The sequence below is a fragment of the Cricetulus griseus genome, chromosome 5, assembly GCF_003668045.3.
Source record: "Cricetulus griseus strain 17A/GY chromosome 5, alternate assembly CriGri-PICRH-1.0, whole genome shotgun sequence".
NCBI lineage: Eukaryota > Metazoa > Chordata > Mammalia > Rodentia > Cricetidae > Cricetulus > Cricetulus griseus.
Genome location: NC_048598.1, coordinates 186,446,697 through 186,469,978, shown reverse-complemented (window position 1 = coordinate 186,469,978; position 23,282 = coordinate 186,446,697). Strand labels below are relative to the sequence as shown.

General features: G+C 53.2%; 1 protein-coding gene across 8 annotated transcripts; it reads left to right on the top strand.

Annotated features, from left to right (window-relative positions):
• Positions 1-223: 223 nt before the first annotated feature.
• Positions 224-23,157, top strand: Hhipl1 (HHIP like 1). Of its 8 annotated transcripts, XM_027416361.2 has the most exons (11): positions 633-1,267; positions 1,425-1,709; positions 6,795-7,441; positions 10,214-10,357; positions 11,166-11,494; positions 12,036-12,162; positions 12,467-12,612; positions 14,069-14,150; positions 18,417-18,499; positions 18,586-18,799; positions 20,378-20,515. In XM_027416361.2, exons 1-10 carry the CDS (start codon positions 878-880, stop codon positions 18,759-18,761), a joined length of 2,409 nt encoding a protein of 802 aa, XP_027272162.1. In that variant the 5' UTR covers positions 633-877; the 3' UTR covers positions 18,762-18,799; positions 20,378-20,515. The 8 variants fall into 8 exon arrangements, with proteins under 8 accessions (XP_027272163.1, XP_035301348.1, XP_027272161.1 ...); XM_027416362.2 differs by lacking the exons at positions 633-1,267; positions 18,586-18,799 and adding an exon at positions 224-366 and having other exon boundaries at positions 20,378-23,157; XM_035445457.1 differs by lacking the exon at positions 18,586-18,799 and having other exon boundaries at positions 430-646; positions 20,378-23,157.
• Positions 23,158-23,282: the final 125 nt, after the last annotated feature.

Below are 23,282 nucleotides of genomic sequence, written 5' to 3'. Positions count from 1 at the left end.
GGGCTCTGCAGTTGCCAGGCACTTTGTGTGGTCACCCAATTCCTAAGACCATGTTTTTCAGACTCCTATTCTGCTTTCCTTGTTCAGTTCAGCCTATACTACTGACTGGAGCAGGAGGGGAGGAGGGGGAAGTGGGGTATTCTTATCCCTGCTGTCTGCCCCCCCCATTATCCAACAATGACTGTCTTCCCCTCTCACCTTTGAGGGTCGAGCTGCAGCAGCTGATGGTCATAGCTTCTTGTCTCTAGCCAGCTCCTGCCACCAGGGACTTTGTGGACCACCGCTGCTATGGAAAAACTCCACGTTGTCTCACTATCTCCCTCTGTGGCTTCTCAACCTCTGTGTCATCCATCAGTTGTGTGTTAAGTATGCTCACTCTTAAATACTTAGAGATGAGATATTTGCTCTTTTATGAAGACCTTGACTCATTGCTGCCACCCCAACCCCCTTTGAGGCTCCAACCACAGCTCGGTAGAATCTAAGCAGCCCTAACCACACTAACTGGCAGACAGACTGCCACGGGGCAATTCGAGGAGACAGCAGAGAATGGGTATCTAGCTCGGTGGTGGAGACCACGTGAGAACGTGTGTGCCAGAACAGATAGGATGCATGCTCCAGGGAAGAGCCGGTGCTGCAGTCCTCGTTGGCAAGTGCCAGGGTGTGGGGTGTTACGGATTCCGGGCCCAAGAGGCAGTGTATATGTGTGCTCTTGGGGTGAAGCTGAGGCAAGTGCTGCGGATGGGACCGTGGACTCGTATCTACAGGAGAGACACCCATTAGGGCTTCCTATGTAGAAAGGACCGAGGCCCGCGGGTTCTGGGCTGTGGGTGGAGAGTTCCATGGCCAGGGGAGGACAGGAGCCTGGGCATGGCCAAGGATGTATTGTGAGGTTGCTGCCTCTTCCCTCCTACCACGGGCTCAAACTTCACTTCTTGTGAGGTCCCGGGCAACACCACCTGTCTCTTGCACCACACCTCCATTTTTAAACACTCTGCTAAGGTTCCTGTCTGGCTCAGAGATGGGTGGGACTACAAACCAGGAGTCCCTGCTTTGGGCTTTGGAATTCTTGCTCCTTGGAGGCCAAGTAGGGTCCGTCCCAAGACAGGAAGCTGAGACTCCGAGGTGCAACCGGGCAACGAGGCTTCCCAGAGGCCAGGCCACTGCCCTTGTTGGAAAGGCTCGTGGCCAGGAGGAGGGGGCTGCCCGCAGAGCGGGAGTCAGGCTGTGTCCTGCTTCTCCAGTCCTGCAAGAGTGCTCCCAAGCAGAGGTGACCACCAGCGAGAGGGGTCCCCGGATTCAAGGCCTGCGGGGCGAGTCCCGGGAGGGTGCAGACGAGGCGGGAGGCGGGCGCTCGGGGGCGCGGCCCGCGGCTCACGGGGGGCGCGCCTGCGGGGCTGGCTGGCCTTCTGCTTCTCCCTCTGCAGATCGCCTGGAGGATGGCGGGGCGACGGGCTGTGGCCGGGATCGGGCCCGGGGCGCTGCTGGCTCTGCGTGCTCTGCTGGCCGCCGCGCACCCGCAGTGCCTGGACTTCAGGCCGCCCTTCCGGCCGCCGCAGCCGCTCAGCTTCTGCGTGCAGTACTCCTCCTTCGGCTGCTGCACCGCCGAGCAGGACGCGGCGCTGGCCCGGCGTTTCCGGGCACTGGAGACCCGCCTGGACCCCGGGATGTGGGCGACGTGTGCCGGCTACGCGCTGGATCTGCTGTGCCAGGTGAGCCGGCTCCCTGGGGAGGAGCACGCGGCGCCCTAGTCGTCTGGAGGCTGAGCGGTGATGGTATCCCCATAAAGGCAAGACTCGGGAATGGGTATGGATTTTGAGGAGTTGGCAACCCCAGAGGGGCGAGGCTTAAGAGTGGATCTTGGACTTTGGAGGTGATGGCAATCTTACAGGCCCGAGAGCTAGGAGTGTGTACTGGGCTTTGGAGCTTGGGTGTCCAAGAGGGAGTGACTTGGCCCCATGTGGGCCAAGTGACCAGGCATCCCAGGACAGCTCTTGTCATTCAGTTGTTTTGCAAAGATGTTGGACCTTTTAGGTGCCTCAGTTCCTCTCAAAGACTAAAGACTCCCATTCTCTGGGATGCTCTGGAATCCGCCCTCAGTGCCCCACCTCAGAGAGCTCTGCCCCTGTCAGGTTGCAGGGTGAAGTGTTTGCTAGACCAAGGAAGGCAGGATGGGAAGAGGATGCGGCCAGAATATGGGGCGTGGCTGTGTGGGAGGCCTGGGCACTGCTGTCCCGGCGAGAACCCTTCCTCTATCAGACCTAATAGAGCAGCCTGAGAGCCCATTTCTCAGGGCCTGTAGGGTCGTACGTGCTTAAAACACCCACCTTTCCGTTCTGCTACTGGCCCGGCTCCTCACCTGAGAGAGGCTCTCCCTAGACCCCCGTTACTCATATCATCTCCCCTCTGACGGTGGAGTCCTCACTTCGATCCACACTGAACTCCCGTTTTCCTTTTGTTAAGGTGGAGTGTCTGACCACAAGCCCCCGGGTCTCCCCTGCGCCATTGATCTGATCTCAGGGAAATCCTAACCTGTGAAATGAAGGGATTCATCAGTGGAAGGTTCCCCACTGGGCAGTACAAGGTTCCAGTTCCAGCCAGCAGGGGGCAGGCTAGAGGAGCAAAAGAAAAGGGCTGATACCACAGCCTCTCCTGATTGTGAACTTGACTCATGGTCGTCTTTCAGTTACATTATCTTTAAGATAGGGACAGATTTCTACCCATGACCCCAGTCCATGAAGACTAAATGACACAGGTAGAGTAGAGTGGTTCACTTGGGGTTTGCAGGTGAATTCCTCTATTGCTGGTCCAGGGAAAGGGTGAGAATCTGGGGCCATTTCAGGAAAGGTGGGCATTTATTTATGTCAGAAGACCTAGACACACTCAGTGCCCCTGTGTAAGTGTACCGGGGTGACAAAAGGTGCTGTAAGGTGAGGAGAGAGTGAAGGGAGAGAGAGAGCACAGTGCTCTAGGGTGTTCTACTCATGTCATAGCTACCAAGACCCCACTTGGTGCATTTCAAGAGAGTCAGACACTATGGTGGACCACCCGCCTCTCTCCCCAGCCTGGAGGTCCACCCAAACAGGCCCATTGGTCTCTCTGCAGTACCCAGGTCAATAGCAGGGTTCCCACACCCAGCCATGCTTGCTTAGAAGGTACTTGCTCTAGGCTCAGCATGGCAAAGGAGATGGACAGGACCAGGGAGGAGGAAGGAGCCAACCCTGAGTCTGTTTGCTGGCAGGAGGTGCCTCTTTTTCCTTGGGAACCTGCCCAAAATGGCCTGGCCTGAGCAGCCTGTGGTAGAGTGTCTGCTCATAACTCCAGGCATCTCTGGGGGTGACCTCATGTCTGGACTGAGCCTGCATCAGGAGGTCTGCCAAGACTGTGGCATGGTCTCCCACTCTGAGGGTGTCATGGCAGAGTGTGGGAGCGCCATCCTCACTGCCACCGATCTCAAGGAGCCTTACCCACAGGTTCCCATCAAGGACCATTCAGGACTCACAGCTGGCTTGCAGAGGCAGGAGGCTCTTTCCCGAGGCTTTGCCCTTCTCTGGGAAAATATGCCAGGCACTGGTTGCACATGGCAGCCCCAGTGTGGCTGGTGTGTGGCTCACACGTGGCTGACTTTTCTGTAGCTGAATTCGTGAGTTTATCAGTGGAGTTAGTGGAGTTACTGAATAGTGACCCGTGACAGCATTTATTAGGCTCATGCACTCGGCAGACATGTCTCCAGAGCCATCGAGGAGTTGGTTCTGTGCTCTGGGTCCAGTGGCAGTTGGCAAGTCACAGGCTTAGCTTCCAAAGCCTCTCCATTCATTTCACGAGGCAGACTGACAGACATACAACCAAAGAAACTCTTTCAAGGTACCAAGGCAAGTAGCAAAAAGTCATCAGAAATCTGGGACAGCCTGGCAGAGTGACCACTGAGTTACTTCCTCGGGGTTCATCTTATTTGAACATTTACTGAACAAACACATGGCTCGTTGCTCTTGACAACTATATGAGGTTGCAGTTCTTTCTCCATTTTACAGATGGGTACATAGGCACGGAAAGGTATGGAGTTGCCAGACATCGTACATGGAACATGAGCTCTGGCTCCAAAGTCCTTCTTGTGGCCACTTCACAACACTGCCTCCAGCCCTAAAGCCTAACCATGTGCTGGATCCTGAGACATCCACCCCCAAGGGCCCCACAGTCGGTGGGGGTAGACAGACAGGCAAAGAGTTAATGGATTCATGGCCAGACAGAGAAGCCAGGCCACCTCTGGTGAAGCAGAGGTGATGGCAGAAGAGGAGGGTTGCTTCTGGAAGTGACAAGTTACCAGGTGAAAATTCTACATGTGAGTCAGAGATAGAATGTCATGAGCATCCAAGGGGCAGGAGCCTGGGAATGGAGGAAGGAGGAGACTTGTGGGTTGGGCCTTGCATCAAGAATAGGAGTTTGCCAGATGTGGAAGTGAGGGAGGAAGAAACATCCCACAGAGGGAACATTGTGTACAAGACCCAGTCTTCCTGGCTGGGTGTGGCGGGGTGTGTGTGTGTGTGTGTGTGTGTGTGTGTGTGTGTGTGTGTGTGTAAGAAGCCTTGGGACTTGAGGCCGTGAGTCATGAGTGTCAGTAACTGGTCTGTGGCAACCTTGGGGCCATCAGGTGGCAGGCGCCTTGCTCCTGTGGTGGATGTTTCACTGTTTATGCCTGGACAGGGGGTCCAGTGACTGCCCACCCTCTCTGCCAGCAGCAATTACTGGTCCCTTTTGTCATTTACTAATTTTGAGTGGCTCTGGTCTGAGCTCCACATTTACATTGTGTGGAAGACGCTGCTAGTTTCAGTGGTTACTATGTAGGTAGATGCCAAGGTCCTCCGAGGTCCCCAGAGCCACTGTGCCCTCCATGTGTTCTGGTTGAATTTTCACAAGGAAAGGACTATCAGTTATAGCTCATCTCTACAGTGTCTTTGGAGCCAAGGCCAGTGCCTGGTAGTCTGTGCTCCACTGAGTGAAGTGTTGGTGGAAAGTGTTGGTGGCAGCTGAGTGAAAAAGTGTCAGTGTAAAAAGCACAAGGCTGTCTGTCATAAAGTTTGGGGGTGAGTCCTGGTCTGGCCAGTTCTTGGCGTGTGGCCACGGTTAGCCTAACTTCCTCATACGTAACACTGGTGTCACAGTGACACTGCCCTGTAGAAAGGAAGTGAAGCCTATGTGTACACTGTCCTTTCTGGTCTTCCCTTGGCTGCCGCTGGCTCACAACAGCATCCAGAGGATCACAAGGGTGCTGGCAATGCACAGTCCGAGGTTTGGCTATCTGGCCTGTCATACACAGAATGCAGAGTGGAGCCTATGAAAGATGACACTTCAGATGGGGACAGTGACAAATCAGAGATGCCGAGAACACACAGGACCCTCAGTTGGTCAGGTGGGACTTAGCCCACAGCAATAGAGGGACCAGGGGACAGGCCAGGGAATGACTCAAGTTATAACAGTCATATAACTCTTGGCCTGGAGTTAGGAACACAGCTCTGAGGTTCACTGTCCTCTTGCTTTCCACTGAGGTTTCCAGTTACAACCCAGCCTGGTTTCCTGGTGAGAGCCGCAGATGTATAGCTGTCGTTGTTGTCTTCTCTATCTAGGAATTGCATCTCAAGGCCTCTGGGGATCCAGAACTTAGTCAGCCCTGGGGTTGAGGGAAGTGGCAACAAAGGTCTGTCACACCAGAGAAAAGTAATCACGGTGTGAATGACTCCACAGAATGTCCTCAAGGACCCTGGGCTTTGGAGTGTTCTGCTGCAGGCCCAGCAGGGAGATAGATGGTCTGGGAAAGAGCCAGTGATTGACACCAGCAGGACCAGCTGCATGGCAGGACTGTCTAGGGCAGGGTGGGAAGCAGACGTCTTACCTATCCACACACTCTCCTGTTTGTGATCATAGGCTTGCTCCCTGAGACAGCAACTCTCCTCCTATGCAGTGTCCATGGGGGCCTGAGTGAGGTCCACTGCAGAAAAAGTAAATGAGTTCTACCCAAGGCAGAGCTGAGGAAAGGACCCTGGGAGCCTTTCCGGTCAGGCAGTGCCTAAAGAGATTCATTCATCTCCCAGATGACTGTGTTGGGAGCTGCCATGTGGACAGCTCCAGGGTCTGAGGGCAGGGTAGATGGTCTGGGATATTCTGGAAGACATAGGCTTTGTGCTCACCTCACACAGGTGCTATGCCCATGTTGGCTGTCTGGTTATGGAGAGAGTAGGTTAGACCCAAGACTAAACTTAGGTGCCTCCATGCGCTACTATCTGAGCATATTCCTGAATAACACTGAGGGCCTGAGCCTCAGTTTCCCCCCTGTGAAGTACTCGTAAACATTAAATGAATAATAGATGTAGGAGTGTTTTGGCACAGGTGCACCGAGGTAGCCAGGAGGCTGGCAGGGGAGAATATTTTTCACAGTCCCTCACCATTTGCTGTGCCCTGCTGTGCCGTGGGCTTATGTGAGTGTCTGGGACGTAGCAGTGAAATTCAACAATTGTTCCTCCTGTAAGAATGTGCACCCTGAAGAAGGGGCAAGCGTGATATTACATTTTGGCATAGTGAGGGCTCATGGTAAGGTTTGGGTTTTTTTTGCGGGCGCAGGGGCGGGGGGAGGTGAGGACTTTGTTTTTCTAAGTAATCTGAGGCCAGGAAGTAATAGCAGGGAGGACTGGAAAGGAAGGTTTGATCTTGGGAGGTGACCCCTGAATGGAGACACAAAAGCAAGAGGTAAATTGTGCAGGCGTGTGCTTCACTCCTGCCATCTCTGAGCCCTCCTGTCTCTACAGGAATGCTCGCCCTATGCAGCCCACCTCTATGATGCTGAGGATCCAGCCACGCCCCTGCGGACGGTGCCTGGCCTATGCGAGGATTATTGCCTAGACATGTGGCAGATCTGCAGAGGCCTCTTTCGACACCTGTCCCCTGACCATGAGCTCTGGGCCCTGGAGAGCAACAGAGCTAAGTTATGCCGCTACCTGTCCCTAGATGACACCGATTACTGTTTCCCAAGCCTGTTGGTCAACGAGAACCTGAACTCAAACCTGGGCCGTGTAGTGGCCGACGCCAAGGGCTGCCTGCAGCTGTGTCTGGAGGAGGTGGCCAATGGTCTTCGAAACCCTGTTGCTATGGTACATGCTGGGGATGGAAGCCACCGCTTCTTTGTGGCAGAGCAGGTGGGGCTGGTGTGGACCTACCTGCCTGACCTCTCTCGCCTGGAGAAGCCCTTCCTGAATGTGAGCCAAGCAGTGCTCACCTCCCCCTGGGAAGGGGATGAGCGTGGCTTCCTGGGCCTTGCCTTCCATCCCCACTTCCCCCACCCCAGCAAGCTCTATGTCTACTACTCTGTGGGGGTCGGCTACCGAGAGTGGATCCGGATCAGCGAGTTCAGAGTCTCTGAGGACGATGAGAACACCGTGGATCATGGCTCAGAGAGGTGGCTTCCGGGAGCCCCAGCCAAGGGAGGGCTGAGTGATCACGTGGGGGGCTGCGTGACACACACAATTGTGGCTGCATGAGCAAGTCTGTCTTAAATGCTGTGGATATTCAACACCCCCATGGGGGCCTGAATCATATGCTCTGGGGCTGGGGGCGGGGGAGAATGATTTTGCAAAACAGACTTGGCTTGGGGTCATGTCCCGACCCCTGCCTTTGGCCTCCTGGGCCAGATGCTTAGCTCTATTCTGCTGCAGGCTCTAGAGACAGTTATTTCATCTGACTCATAAAACTGGATGAGGTCACAGCTCGGAGGGGGAAGATGGCCTGTTAGGTCACACAGCTTGGAAGTATCCAGGCTGGAGTCCTGGTCTGTCCACAAATACATCCTGTCACTGGGCCTGCTGGGCTGTGGTCCAAGGTTACCATTCCTGCCAGCATCTTCCCCAGTTGGGGGTCTCTCTTCTGCCCCAGACCACCCCCCTCTCTGCCCCCCCTACCTCCAGGGTCTTGTGAAGCCCAGGCTGACCTGGATCCTCCTATGTGTTGAAGACTGGTCTTAAACTCCTGGTCCTCCGTGTCTTCACTTCCTGAGTACTGGGGTTACAGGCTTTGGTGACCATGTCCAGCTTTTACCCCATTTAATCTGTTCCTACTTCTAGGCCCCACAGTGCCTGTAGAACCTACTCTCTTATTATTTATGCTCCAACTGTTCCAAGGGGAGTTGACCTGGCTTGGCCACCTGTTTCAGAGACTTTCCCAGGCAGAGGAGGGACCAGCAGTAGGAAGAGGCCCCAGAACTGTGAGGCCCCAGAACTGTGGGGTAGGTCTGGTTGGGGGCCATCTAGACTGCAGCCATGGGGGAAAGGCAGCTATTGTATAGATATCGCCAGGAACACAAACAAAAACACCAGCCCCACTCCTGGCTCCCCTAATGCCTTCTATTGGCTGAGATTGTTCAGCTAGCAAAGGAGCATGGGAAATGTAGTTAGTTCAGTGATGCTGCCTGTCCCTACCCTCAAGTAAAGAGCAAGCAGGAACAAGTCCAGGCTCAGGTGTGTTGGTGAAAAAGGCAAACAAAAGGACACCTTGTATTTGATGAAACTGTGAAATGTTGACATGGGGCATATTAAAAAGAGAAACAGCTCAAAACAGTAGCTTTGCAGGTTGATAGACATCTTGTCGTATAGCAATTAATTTTGAGTTATCTGGCAACCAGGAACTCAAAAAAAAAAAAAAAAAAAAGAAAGAAAGAAAGAAAGAAAGAAAGAAAGAAAGAAAGAAAGAAAGAAAACAGAAATCTCATGATTGTAACCAGGCCTGTGAGACCACTTCTTAGTGGGAGGAAGTTTGTCCTATGGACCAGACAGAGAGGCATGGAAGGTGAAATACAAGTTAGGAGCTACTCTTCCGGAGGACTCGAGTTCAGTTTCCAGCACCCACATTGAGCAGCTTATAACAGCCTGACTCCAGTACCAGGAGATCTGATGCCCTCTGGCCTCCAACACATGGCGGAAGCACGTACATACACACAAATAAAAATAAAATAAATCACCAAAGAAATCCTGAATTCAGAACATGAAGTACACAGATTCACACATTTTAGCCTGAAGCTTCAGTAAGGTTCCTCTCGGCACATCACACAGAACCTGACTCACTCAGAGGGAGAAGTCGGCATGGCTGGCAGGCTGGCAGGCTGGCAGGCTGGCAGGGCCAGGAGTGAGCCATCATTGGTACCCAGGGCAGTTGTCAGAGTCTTCCCATGGCTGGGGGAGGGTAACCAGCAGTCCTCTGCTTTGAGGTCCCTGAATTTGGGGCTCTGTCAGGGGCATATGTATCCGGCCTCACTGTGGAAAAGCCGAAGTGTTGGTGATGCAGGAAGGGCTCAAGATCTGAATCTAAAGACCTTGACTCTGTGTCTTGTTTCCGTTTTTTTTTTTTTTTTCCTGTTCTGTTTTTATAAGAGACAATGAGGTCAATGTAGTGTTGGGTCCTGTTGAACCTGAATGTTGTTCTGGGACTCATTTTGTTGGTGGTGGAGGACTTTAGTACAGGGAGTTAACCATGTGGCAGGGAAGGGTGGTGGAGGGCCAGTGATCCAAGACCACCGACTGCTGTATCTACTGGGGTAGAGGAACCAACTGGAGGTGTTTGTGTGGCCAATGTCCACAATGGTCACTCTGGTGCCGTATCTCTATATCTATACTCTTGTATCACATACCTGCTGCTTCCCGAGACAGAATGGCAGTGTCTCCTTTCGTTTCGCCTTCCCCCATCCGTGGGAAGCCCTGACGGAAAGCCAGTGACTGGGTACAGAGAAGGCTTTCTCCAGTGGCAGTAAGGAGGTCCCAGGGTGTGCAGATAAAGGGCCCATCCTAACTCCCTGAGCAGCTCATCACTAACAATCAAGGAAGCATGTCAAACATGTTCTGGTTCACCAGTGGGAAACAAGATTTGGTAATGGAGAAGATGGCAAACTCCCATTGGGTACCAGGAATGGATGGAAAGCAGTTGAAAAACACTGGCTCAGAGTCCTGGTCCAAGCTGTGATGCTGAGGGCCTTTGTGTTCTCAACTGCTTCGAGCATCCAGGTCCTTCCTCGACACAGTGACATGAATGGTCCCTACTCAGCCTGTAGGTCCTTGTGAAAGATAAAATTACGAGAGACAGTCTTTTCCACTGTGAAATGGCATCTGAGAGAAGGTTTTACTGCTCTTTGGGGATTACCGTTTGGAAGGTGTTTTTATTGAGGGTCTACTTATCTCCTCTTTAGGATAATCCTGGAGATTGAAGAACCAGCCTCCAATCACAATGGGGGCCAGCTGCTCTTTGGGTATGACGGTTACCTGTACATCTTTACCGGCGATGGCGGGATGGCTGGAGATCCTTTTGGGAAGTTTGGAAATGCACAAAACAAGTATGAGCTGCTTCTGCTCCGCTGGGGGATCGGTTTGCACACAGAACTTCTTAAGTGTTTCCGGAGGGAGAGCTACTGCCCCTACCACACAGAGCAGGGTGGTAGCCTGCAGTTATCTGGGATCCCACCTAAGTCATTTACCCCATTGATTAGTGAGGACAATGACAAGCTCTGTGGGAGGCTGTCATGAGGAAAGGAGGTACCAGTGGTAGTCAAGGGGCACGGACAGTGCCCGTTGTCACAAATACCCGAGAAGTGACAGCAGTGAGTCTGTGGGAAGATGGGACTTTCTCTAAGGTGATCTCTGGCCTGTTGGGCCTTGCTGGGGTAAAGCAGGTATTCCCACGACAAAGGGGGATCTGGGGTAGGTCTGTTACTCCCATAAGAGACCCGGAAGCTGAGTGCAAATCCCATCTTCATTTATTTATTTCCTGTTTTGAGCATATGGCCTGGTCTCCTTTCGTGTGTGTGTGCGCGCGCACGCGGGTGTGTGTGTGTGTGTGTGTGTGTGTGTGTGTGTGTGTACATGAGTACAGTTCTCCTGATCCACAAGCCGGATGGCGCCTTGTCCTAGCTCTGGTGCCTTCTATAAAGGGCAGTTTAGATCTGAAAGGTCAGCTGTGAGGAAAAGTGGTGAATTAGGGCTTCCAGTAGGGCTTGCTGCGCAGCGAGTGTGGGACAGACACGCCGGAGGGTGTGCAGAGAGAGCCGGTGTAGATGGCTGAGCAGGGGTGGCTCAGGGGTGGCTCACCCTGCCTGCCCCCCTGCGTGGACCCTGTGTAACCAGCGCTCTCCGCCCCGGCCGCAGGTCGGCGCTGCTGGGCAAGGTGCTGCGCATTGACGTGGACCGCAACGAGCGCGGCCCGCCCTACCGTATCCCGCCCGACAACCCATTCGTGGACGACCCCGGAGCGCGGCCCGAGGTCTACGCCCTGGGCGTGCGCAACATGTGGCGCTGCTCCTTCGACCGCGGAGACCCGATGTCTGGCACTGGCCGTGGCCGCCTGTTCTGCGGGGACGTGGGCCAGAACAAGTACGAGGAGGTGGACCTGGTGGAGCGGGGCCGCAACTACGGCTGGCGTGCTCGCGAGGGCTTCGAGTGCTACGACCGCAAGCTGTGCGCCAACGCCTCCCTCGGTGACCGCGCCCCTGGGGACCTCCAAATAGGGGCCTTCTGGTCCCCTTCCCCCCGCCCCCGAACTAGATCTGCCCCCAACTCTCCCCTGCTCGACATAGATCCAGTCTGCTCCATCCCATCCGCTTGGGGACTAACCAACTGGGATCAGCATTCCTCCAGAAACCCAAACCTATGTCTGCCATGCCCCGCTCCTCCCTGGGCTCGCCCACCCAGATCTGCCCCTTTCCTCCGGGGAACTCCAATTAGGATCCCACCCCTTTCACTCCACTGAGTGACCCCATGGGACCTCCTGCCTCCCTCCCTCCCTGGACACCCTACCTTACAGCCTTCCCCACTCCTCGCCTCCCTGTACTAAGGAGGTTGCTTCAAGCAAAATTTAGGTTCCTCCTCGCCAAGCACCTCCTGCTGAACCTCTAAAAATACGGCTATGCCCCTTTGAGAGCTTTCCTCGCTCAGGCTACGCCCTTCCTGTGCCTGGCTCAGGACTGTCTGTGAAGCACTAGGCCTCAGGACGAACCCACTTTCTCACCCGACCCTCAGATGACGTGCTGCCGATTTTCGCCTACCCTCACAAGCTGGGCAAATCAGTCACTGGGGGCTACGTGTACCGGGGCTGCGAGTACCCCAACCTCAATGGCCTCTACATTTTTGGCGACTTCATGAGTGGGTGAGTGGCCTACATGACCTACGCTCTCCCCGACTGCTAAAAGGAATGTGTGTTTGTATGTGTGTGCTCAGGAGTGGGGCAAACAGGTCTCTTTCTCAGGGAGAAAGTCCCGGTCATTCTCAGGAATGATGAGTAGGATGAATAGGTCTGTGTAAAGGCAGACAGGCAGAGCATAAGGGGTTGGAAGAATGAATGGATGGACAGGTGGATGATTGGTGTGTGAATAAATGGATGGAGGAGTAGATGGGTAAGTTTCCTTGTGCAGCACACTAGCCATGACCTCACAGTTTCTCTTCCTTTGTAGGCGACTGATGTCCCTCCGAGAGAACCCTGAGACAGGCCAGTGGAAGTACAGTGAAGTCTGCATGGGCCGTGGACAGACATGTGCTTTCCCAGGCCTCATCAACAACTACTATCCATACATCATCTCCTTTGCAGAGGACGAGGCTGGTGAGCATCCAGAGAGCCTCCGTCCTCTGCCCGTGTTTGGGATTGTAACCACCAACCCTGGTCATCCTTCTAGCCTCTGCCATTAAAGGAGCTTCAGCATGAAATGACTTTCACCTGGGGGACGGGTGTGACTGAGATTCGGGCTTTTTCCTTGTGAGTTCTTGAATCAGCCCTAGAACCTCTATTCCTGAGCTTCCCCTTTCTTATTTGGAAACTCAGAGAAGTGGCTGTCCTCCACCCCCATGGTGGGGCTGATGGGAGAGCTAGAGGCATAATGGGGACAAGTCCCCAGTGTCAGCAGGGTCAGGGAAGATGAGAGAAGAGCTGGGTTCCCGATGGCAAATGTATCTGAGCTACCTAGGGAACCACGTAGACATTTCACTGCAGGCAGGCACAGCCTCTAGCCTGTTCCTGGACCTCACATTCCCAGCAGGAGACAGAGGGGGAAGGGAGACAAGAAGGGACCACGGAGGCTGGATCCCTCTCCAGCATCCCACCTTTGTCCTTGGCCCTGGGATTGTTCCCTGACAAAAGGCCAGGGGCCCCCAGCAGGCCCTGGTGCAGTCTTGTTTAAGTTTCCAGGCAACGCTCACCACGGCCTTTGGATGGGTATCCCCTGCAGGGCCCAGTGCCCAAAGCCCCCAGGGCCTAGTCTGGGAAATCTTTGTTGAACTGACCCCGCCCCCTTTCATTAGCATCTGAGTTTCCCAAAGGACAGCCCCAGCCCCAGCCCCAGCCCCACGGAGGTTCTTAAGCTCACCAAGCCCTTGGAAGCCTTTTCTTTTGGTCAGTAGGGGGTTAACATGATTTAGAAGCAGCATCCCCCCTCCCCAATGCAGAATCTGGAGGAAGTTGCAGTTCTCAAGGGCCCTTCCTCTGTCGTTTGAGTGCCACAGAGTGGCAAAACCGGGAGGCGGCGCTGCTGAGCTGGCCAGCCCGAGGCCAGCCGTGGCTCAGGATCAGCGCCGCCAGCCAGGGCAAAATAGCCGCTCCCGGGCCCCTGGCTCTCTAGCTATGCTTCGGACACATCGAATGATGTTACAAGGCCCTCTGTTGCCCCAGTGATCTTCAGGGGCACTCACAGCACAGAGACCAAGAGGACAGGGCCGGCCACCCCAGGCAGCACGGGCAGCTTCAGCTTGGTCCTTATGCATGCATAGTGTGTGGGGACCCCGCTTCCATAGCTAGCAGAATACGCCTATGAATCCCATGGGAGCAGGGAGTAGAGAAAGGCTGGATGGACGAGGGAGCCTCTATGGGCCTAGGCAGGATGGGACTTCTGGGGACTGTGCTACAGACGATAAAGGTATGCTGAGGTGGTAGGTGGCCAAAACACCCCCTCAGGGCTGGTGGAGGTCAGGGTCAGCCTCTGAGCCCGAGGGAGCCTGGGTGGGGCAGGGCTGCCTACATTGTATTGCAAGCAGTTCTCACTTGTTGCCTTGTTCCCTGTCCAAAGGGGAGCTGTACTTCATGTCCACGGGCGTGCCCAGTGCCACAGCCGCACGCGGGGTCATCTACAAAGTGATAGACCCCTCCAGGTGAGTCTTTACTATCTGCAGAGACAGGAAGTGGTCCCCCCATCTTCCACTTACCCCCTCATCCCCACCTCAATCTATTTGCTTCAGTTTTTGCTGTGAGGCTCCCTTCTTGGTTCAAGGCCTACTCCAGCTCCCTCTGTGTACGGCAAAACCCTCTCTCTCAGCTCCACACTGTACAAATGGAGCCAGGGTCACTAACTGTGGTCAGTGTGCTCAGTGGGTATCAACCTGTAGCCTCAGGTGCCTTCCCCGATCCATTTGCCCTCCTGTCCAACCTGGTCCTCTCTCAGCTGTCACCTCACCTGTTCAGCGTCTCTAGGATGAAGGCTGTGTCTTCTCACTCAGTCTCACCCTTCAGGTGGTGTGAATGGCACAGAGCAGACACTAGGGTGTGTTTAATGAATAGTTACATGATGAACTTTTGGTTCTAGAACCCCTTTCCTGGACTGTAGATTTTTTGCTTTTCCCTCAGGGTAGCCAATGATCCTAAACTTTGAGACACACTGGATGTGAAGAAATCCTAAAACACATACTGAACCTAAAAAAGTGGTTTCCAGTTAGACATAGTGTAAGCATTTTGATGGATTGGATGGGGAGGGATTCTGGCACTTGGGAGTCACAGAATACTGAGTGTTACAGCTCGGATGGAAAGGTATTCTGGCAATCGGGAGCCAAGGAATGCCACAGGTCACAATAAGCATAGCAGCTTACAGCCCTGCTTCAGGGAAAGGCTTCCCCAGTGTATTAGCTCTGCTCTGGCAGGAGAGGGTTTCCCTGGCGAAGTTGTTACAGTTCAGCTCCAGCACCCCCCCCTCCAAAGTGAAAGGAGAGTACTTGCCCCCTGCCAGGGTGGCAGAGGATAGCCGGGCAGCCCAAACAGCCACAGGCTGAACAGACACAGGGTTTATATAGGGATTCTTGGGGGAGGACTTTTTCCAGGGAGATTTCCTGGGTAGGGATTGGTCAGATTTCAATCCCTGAACTCAGAATGGCTAGATCTCCTGCTCAGGGATTGGTTGGTTTTTCTTGCACAGTTTTAGGGTCAGATTTGGCTCTGGTTTCAAGGCCAAAGTGTGTTTCTTTCACCGGTTCTTTTTAGCTTTTTGGCTCTAATTTTAGGGCCAGGGTGTATTTCTTTCACTGGCTCTGATTCCAGGGACAAAGTGTGTTTCTTTGACTCTGCTCAGGGTGTGTTTCTTTGGCTGGCCCTTTTTCCCTACACATAGGGGTATATACTTGTAACCCCAGCCATTTAGGAGGCTGGGCAGGAAGACTGCAAGTTTGAGGTTAGCTTCTGAGAGTTATAAGGCAATTTAGTGAGATCAAATTGAGAGAGAGAGAGAGAGAAAGAGAGAGAGAGAGAGAGAGAGAGAGAGAGAGAGAGAGAGAGAGAGAATCTAGGGGTGGACAGACTAGGAATATAGAAGGCTTATTTGGCATACACAAGGCCTTGAGTTAGCTCTCTGTTCATTTTTAAAAAAATATTATGATTTATTTATTTTTACTTTATGTGCATTGGTATTTTGCCTACATGTATGTCTATGTGAGGATTTTGGATTCCCCTGGAACTAGAGTTACAGTTTTGAGCTGCCATGTGGGTACTGGGAATTGAACTCAGGTCCTCTGCAAGAACAGTCAGTGCTCCTAACTGCTGAGCCATCTCTCCAGCCCCTCTCTAGTTTATTTTTGCTGTCACTGTCTGTGTAGAAGACAAAGCTTACTACATAACAGCTTGGGGCACTTCCAGGAGCTAGTGGTGTCACTGCAGAGGAGAACACTACCCCAGAGTGAGAGCAGCCAGTGGCCAGAAAGGACATTGCGTGATGCACATTCTCAAGGGGTGAAAGTGAACAGCGACAGGGAGGCCATTGTGCCAGCCTAATGTTTGGGTAGGTTTTAGGTATGTTCTAAAGTCTCCAAAATGTGAGGCTTCTAGAAGGGCATTTTCTTGAACAGGTGATTTTGTGTGTGTGTGTGTGTGTGTGTGTGTGTGTGTGTGTGTGTGTGGTGCATGTGTGTGTGGTGATGGGTATAGGGGTGTTTGCATGTGTGTGTGTGTGTGTGTGTGTGTGTGTGTGTGTGTGTGGTGATGGGTATAGGGGTGTTTGCATGTGTGTGGGTGTCCATGTGTGAGTGTGCATGGTGGAGACCACGGGTCAAAAAGGTTGGGTGTCTCCCTCTTTTGCTCTCCACCTTACATATTGAGGCAGGGTCTTTCTCTTGAACCCAGAGTCCATAATTTGGTAGTTTGGCTAGCCAGCTTGCTTCAGGGATGCCCAGTCTCTACTCGGGGTTACAAACAATTTGTTTTGCCCACCTTGTATTTACATGAGTTCTGGGTTCCCAACTTCAGACCTCACTCTGTGTGACAAGGGCTTCCACTGAGTCATCTCCCAGGCCCCTGGATGAGCGCTCTCTCTCTCTCTCTCTCTCTCTCTCTCTCTCTCTCTCTCTCTCTCTCTCTCTCCATGATACAGGTTTTCTCTATTATGTAACTCTGTGTGTCCCAGAACACTATGTAAACCAGGCTGGCCTCGAACTCACAGAGACCCGCCTTTCTCTATCTCCCATGTTCTGGAATTAAAGCTGTGGGTGGCCACCACTCAACTTATGACGAGACTTCTTTACTCGAAAGCCGTAAGCATGCTCCCTCTTCTACATGCCTCCATCTTGCTTTCTGCAAGGTCCCATCCACTTTCACCTCAGTGGCTTCATACTTGGACCACAATCATCCTTGCGCTCATCTCATTGCTTGTCCCTGAGGCGTGGCGCTGTCCACATGGCATCATCACTCCCAAAAGGATCCTGCTGGTCATTGTCTGCTGAGTCACTGAGCCATCATCGTCTTCCATAGTTCTTGGACTCTGAGGTTATTTTCATTTTTTTAAAAAAGCTGGGGCTGGAGAGATGGCTCAGTGATTAAGAACCCTGGCTGTTCTTCCGGAGGACCTACGTTAGGTTTTCAGCACCCACATGGTGGCCCACAGCCATCTGGAACCAGTTTCAGAGATCAGACGCCCTCTGCAGGCCTTGCATTTATGTGGCGCACAGACCTCCATGCCGGCAAAACACTCATACACATAAAATAAAATCTAATTTTCTTGGGGGGAGGGAAAGAATGGTTCTCTAAGGACCTGTCACTTATACTGCCAGATGTCACCTTACCTGCTTTCTGACCTTTAATTTTGCAACACCCTCTCTTTCTTGGTTCATGGTCCCTGCGTAAGGAGAGAGGATTCATTTTTCTTTCTTTCTTTCTTTTTTTTTCTCTCAAAGTCTTGGAGTTAGAGGCAGGCAGAAGTGGGTGGGAGTCCTCTCTTTTATTTTCCTCTTTTGGAAGAAGTGTGTTTGTGGCAGCAGACATGTGGATGAGGAAGAGAGGAAGACCCCAGGGGCCACAGATCACCGCCCGAACAGAAGCACTGTGGTGGTTTGCAGTGTAGCACACAATGATTTTTTTTAAAAAAATTTAATTTTCTTAAGAGACAACACCCTCCTCCTCTTACCCAATGAGAGGTCAGAGTAGAGATGGCTGTGCTTCCAGCTTTGAGAAGTCTGTGTGTCTTGCAGAGGCACATGGCCCCTCCTCTGCCAAGTCTATCAGGAGGCCACTTCATCATGGGGTCATTTCAATCCCAGGCTGACGGAACCTCCATTGAAGTCCTGGGCCCACGTGGGGCAGTCTGGGAACAGGGTCGGACCCATTCAAAGAATCACACATCAACAGCCAAAAACTAATTAAGATGGAATTCTGGTCCTTGTGTTTCTTCAGGATGGGGAAGGAGGCTGTTCACACCCTGGCAGCTTTCCTCAGACTCTTTTCTCTGAACTGCAGGCCCCACGGCTCTGCTGGGCCCGCTGAAGCCAGCTTCCCACGACTCCCCTCTTCTGCCCACTATGTCTTTTAGCTTGCCTTAACTATCTCACATTTCTCCAGGCCTATGCACCACCAGAAACTCAGAAAATAGAGGCAGGGAGAGAGACTCTTCTCAAAGGACTTGGGTATAAGGGGTGGGCAGGAATGGGGCATTAAAGGAGTGGGGTGGGCAATGTGGGGGGGGACTTCGGAGGGGCCGGGTGCTGTTGGGCCCATGGTAAGAGGTGTTCAGTAGCTGGACACTAGTTACTGCTGTCTCTGATCACACTTGTCTGGCCCCTACCCTCTTTGCTGTAAGGGAAGGTGATGGGGTGAAGGTGGGGATAGAGAATGAGGGTGGGGCTCTCAAGGCTGACTCCTAGTCCTGATCTTCTGTGTGTGTTTGGCAGACGGGCGCCTCCAGGGAAGTGTAAGATACACCCTGCTCAGGTGACAGTGAAGAGCCACCTGATCCCCTTTGTGCCCAAGGAAAGTAAGTGTTCCCCAGTGGGAGGAGTTCCTGCTACCCCTCAGGTCAGACTGGGGCCCCAGAAGGACCTAGAATGCTTCCACACGCAGCCCCTGTACCTAGCACTGTGTCTGACACCTTTCAGAGACCGGAGACCCAGCAAGTGTCAATTGACCTGCAAGTACAAGGCATCTTGTTTAACAGAACCTTCAGCCAGGTTCCAGGCAGTGGGGAGGCAACCCCAGGGGGCTGCAGCCTCAGACAGGGTGTGGCAAGAAGAGTGTAGCTGTATCAAGCAAGGAGGAACACAGATAGAGGATGTCTGTGAGTAAGGGGGAGGAGCATTTGGGCGGGGCCTCCCATAGTTCCATTTTGTCCCTCTTAGTTCAGCACAGAGGGAGCCATGAGTAAACCCTGTGTTCTGAAGGCCATTCAAGGCTGTGAATGGCTGCCTGGGATAGAGCCTTGTGAAAGGGTAGAGGGGGCTGTTCCATTGGGTAGGAACAGTGGCTTAGGATAGTAAAATCTTTAGCATACTGAGAGATGAAGGAAATCCATTTTGTCTGTCCATCAGCTCACCCATTCATCCACTATCCATCCATCAACTCATCAGCCACCCACCCACTCACAATTCACTCATCCATTTGTCAATCCACCCATCATCATCCATCTACCTACTTGCCCACCCATCCATCAATATACCTATCCATCATCCACTCATCCATCAGCCCACCATTCATCCACTCACTCATAAATCCATCTATCATCATCTATCTAGCCATCCATCCAAATGTCAATTCATCTCCCCACCCATTCATCCAAACATTAATTCATCCACCCACCCATTATCCAGTTGGTCATGAATCCATCCACATTATTCATCTACCCACCCATTATCCAGTTGGTCATGAATCCATCCATCCATTCATCATCTATCCATCTACCCACCCAACCACCCAGCAAACATCTAGCTATCATCCATCCATCCATCCATCCATCCATCCATCCATCCATCTATCCGTCAGCCACTCACCATTCATCCAGAAAGCCATTATCCATGTAGTCATTATCTATCCATCCATTGATCCATCCATTCATCCAGCTATCATCCATCCAGCAATCCATCTGTCTTAGTTAGGGGTTCTATTGCCTTGATAAAACACCATGATCAAAAGTACCAAAGGGTTTATTTCTGCTCATAACTTTCGGGTTACACTCCATCACTGAGGGAAGTCAGGAACACAAGGCAGGAACCTGGATGCAAGGCCATGGAGATCATTGTTTACTGGCTTGTTTGCTCCTGGCTTGCACAGCCTGCTTTTAAAATATAGCTAAGGACCACGTGCCCATCTGGCCAACTTTTTTTTTTTTTTTTTTTTTTTTGGCTTTTCGAGATCAGATTTCTCTGGGTAGCCCTGACTGTACTGGGACGCATTCTGAAGCTATTGCTCACTTCCATCTTTGTGGCCTTTGTTTCCTCACCAAAAACCGAGGGCAGGAAGCAGTAAGCCCCTTGCTCCTGTAAGCTGTCCAGACATCTACCTTACTGTGCCTGGATTTCAGGGTCTTCCCACTAGCCTGGGGATTCCTGGGAAGACAGATCTTGAGACAGACAGCAGTAGCGGACTGGCACAGCTCCTGCCTGCCAACCAAGGTTTGCTGAGTAACTTGAAGAAGCGCCTGACACAGCGCTAGGCTAGTGTCCTTAGGGGTCAGGGTGACCCGTCAAACCCAGCAGGGCCCCCCAAGAAGCAACCTAATCTTGGAATCTGAGTTGAGCCAGACAGGGCATCTTTCCTTAGGATCTGTTTTGCTGGCACAGGCTAGGGACTGCGCGGGTGGTGAGCTGAGCTATGCTGGAACAGCAGGTTCCCTCTGACCCCAGGCCTTTCCTCTGTACAGGGTTCATCCGGACACCAGAGAGCACTCCTCGACCCACGGCCCGCGCCCCCACCAAGGCGCCTCGCCGCAGACGCCCTACGGCCGCTCCCCCGGCGCCCACCCTACGGCCCACAAAGCCCGCACGGCCCACCCGGCGACCAGGGGCCAGGAAGGGAGGCGGGCGTCGGCGGGGACGTCCGAGCACCGCGGTCCCTGCGCCCCAGAACGGCTCGGTGCGCCTGGTACGGCCTGCGGGCCTGAGTCCCGGCCGCGGGCGCGTGGAAGTGTTTGTAGGCGGACACTGGGGCACGGTGTGCGACGACGCCTGGGACACCAAGGCGGCCGCCGTGGTGTGTCGCCAGCTGGGCTTTGCGCACGCGGTGCGAGCCGCCAAGCGCGCGGAGTTCGGCGAGGGCCGCGCACTACCGATCCTGCTGGACGACGTGCGCTGCGCGGGCAGCGAGCGCAACCTGCTGGAGTGCGCGCACGCTGGCGTGGGCACGCATAACTGTAAGCACGAAGAGGACGCTGGCGTCGAGTGCAGCCACCAAGACCCGGACCTATAGCCAGGCGTCACCTGCCTGGCTGTGCCACCCTGCGAAGATGGAGCCGAGAATGGCCCCTTCGGTCTGCGGGCACCCTGTGCAGCACGCACAAACCATGGTGAAGGGCCCAAGAGACGGTTCCTCTTCATGTGACCTCTGTGTCTCCCTGTGTGTGTGTGTGGTTTGTGGATAAGATCTCTTATCTCTCAGCACTCCGGAGAGGGAGAGCGGGGGCAGGGACTATTCAGGAGTGGGGTGGGGGAGGCTGGCTGTCTTTACAGTGTTAGACTAGGGAAGGAGTCAGGCGTCCCCTGCCAGGGCTGAGTGACAGGCTCCAGACCACCAAGAGTGCAGCCTGAGAAACAGGGCCAGAGCGTAGGCGGGTGACCCAGCAGTTCGAAGCACTGCAGAAAAAGAACAGGCAGTCTGAAAGCCACAGCGGAGGATCTTATAGGGTCAGGGGGCCTGTGGCCATTTGCAGCCCATCAGGGATGAGGCTGCTGAAGGGAATTAAGAGCCCATGAGGGAAAGCAGACTAGAGGGCCTGGAGGACCTTGGAGGCCACTTGCTGCGCCCTGCAGGCACCCTGGAAAGGCTACTGAGTCCCCTCCATCCCTGAAGCCTGACCATTGCGTATTCCTGAGACAGAAGCACCCTTAGGCTCACACTCGGTCCCTTTGGCCTCTGGGCCCCAGTTGGGGGGATGGGGGTGGACCTCTACTTTCATCCTCTACTGTCTCCATCACCTCCCAGGGGATCCTCAGACTCCCAGGGGATCCTCAGATTCCTCCGCCAGATCTGTGGGCTAAGAAGCCTGTGGGACCTCAAGACTACTCATCTCAACAATTTGACTATTTGCAATCCTTCCTCCTTTTATCACCCACCACACACCTGGAAGCTGGGATGCAAGGTGAGGGACAGAGTGAAGAGAGCGGGGCCTTCAGCTTCACTCCTGCCCTGTGGGAAGAGCGCCTTGCTCACGGGAGGCCTCAGGGTAGCTCTGGATAGTTGTAATTTAGCTTGAGATAGGGGTGGAGCCATGAAAACAAATGAGTCACCAGGCAGGGAGGACAGGACGTGACCTGTGTCAGGCAGTTGTGGCCAGGGATCTGGGTTAGGTTTCTGGCCCAACCTTTGCAGGAAAATGTCATTCCTGCACTGAGTTCTGATCTGAAGAGGCCTGTGTGCTGTTGCAGGCAAAGGAACTGGTGCAGGCTCAGGCTGTGTGCTGTGTGCTCCTATCCATCACTGCTGCGAGGGGAACGGGAGGGTCGCCCTGGGCTGCTCTGCAGCTTTGGAGGCTGGTTGTTCCCGGAAATAAATAAGAAAGTTACTGAACTGTTAGGAAATGACAGGAAAGGAAAGCATCGCTTCCCGGAGCAAAGCTGTGCAGCCACAAGGCTGGGGAGCCGGGGAGCCCGTGTCTTAGGCAGCTTTGCATTGTAGTTTCAGGAGGGGGTGCAGAGTGTCCACACAGTCTATTCTGGTTATTGATAGGAGGGGGAGGCTTGGGAGTGGAGGACAGTGCTGAGCAGGTGCAATTGGCTTGTCAGGACTAGCTAGGAAGGTTTTGTTATTGTTTTTTTTTTTTTTCTCTTTGCTCTTTACTCTTTTGGGGGGCTGCCACCCAGCTCCCAAATAAATAGATGGAGGCCAGCTGTGTTAGAGGGGGGCATGCTATATGGAGGGACTTGCATTGGGGTGACATAGGAAGAAACAAACCAAATGAGAAAAGTGAGCCCCTTCAAGCTAACATGGCGAAATCTAGGCTTCCAGTTGGGTGTCTGGCCTCTCACCCATTTCTTTGTGAAAAACCAGCCTTCATGCAGAACTTGCTTCTGGCCAGGAGCCTCGGGTGTGTCAGCTCACTTCATCCTGATGGGGCCCCAGCACTTCCAACATCACCATCCCTCTCTCCATCCTCATGATGGCTGTGAATTGGTGCCCAGGGCTTTGATCATGGTGTTGTATCTTAGCAACAGTAACCCCGATACAGGGAACATTTACAGTGGTAGTTTGCAGAATCAGCACATGAGTGGCAGGACCCCATCTTGATTTTGACCCAGTTGTAGATTTTGTTGTTTGAGTTCCTGTGTGATGGGATTGCTGTGACTTAAGGGCCATGCTCTGGGGTTGCTGTCTGTGTTCTACTGTCCGATGGAAGTGTGTGAACCATGGAGGCAGCCAAGTTTCCTGAAGTTGTGTTAAGAGTAAAATATTTTTTACTCTTTAATTAAAAATTATTTTATAAACTGGGCAGTTGTGTTCATGTCCTTAATCCCATTTCTCAGGAAGCAGAGCCAGCCTGGTCTACAGAGTGAGTTCCAGGATAGCCAGGGCTACACAGAGAAACCTTGTCTCAAAACAAAAAACAAACAAAA

What these genes read in the sequence shown, in the direction of transcription:
- Hhipl1 (XM_027416358.2), top strand. Translation starts at nt 878, where the DNA reads ATGTATTGTGAGGTTGCTGCCTCTTCCCTCCTACCACGGGCTCAAACT. An exon ending in AAGAGTGCTCCCAAGCAGAG is followed by an intron (nt 1,268 to 1,424) that starts GTGACCACCAGC and finishes CTCCCTCTGCAG; the next exon opens with ATCGCCTGGAGGATGGCGGG. An exon ending in GTGGATCATGGCTCAGAGAG is followed by an intron (nt 7,442 to 10,213) that starts GTGGCTTCCGGG and finishes TCTCCTCTTTAG; the next exon opens with GATAATCCTGGAGATTGAAG.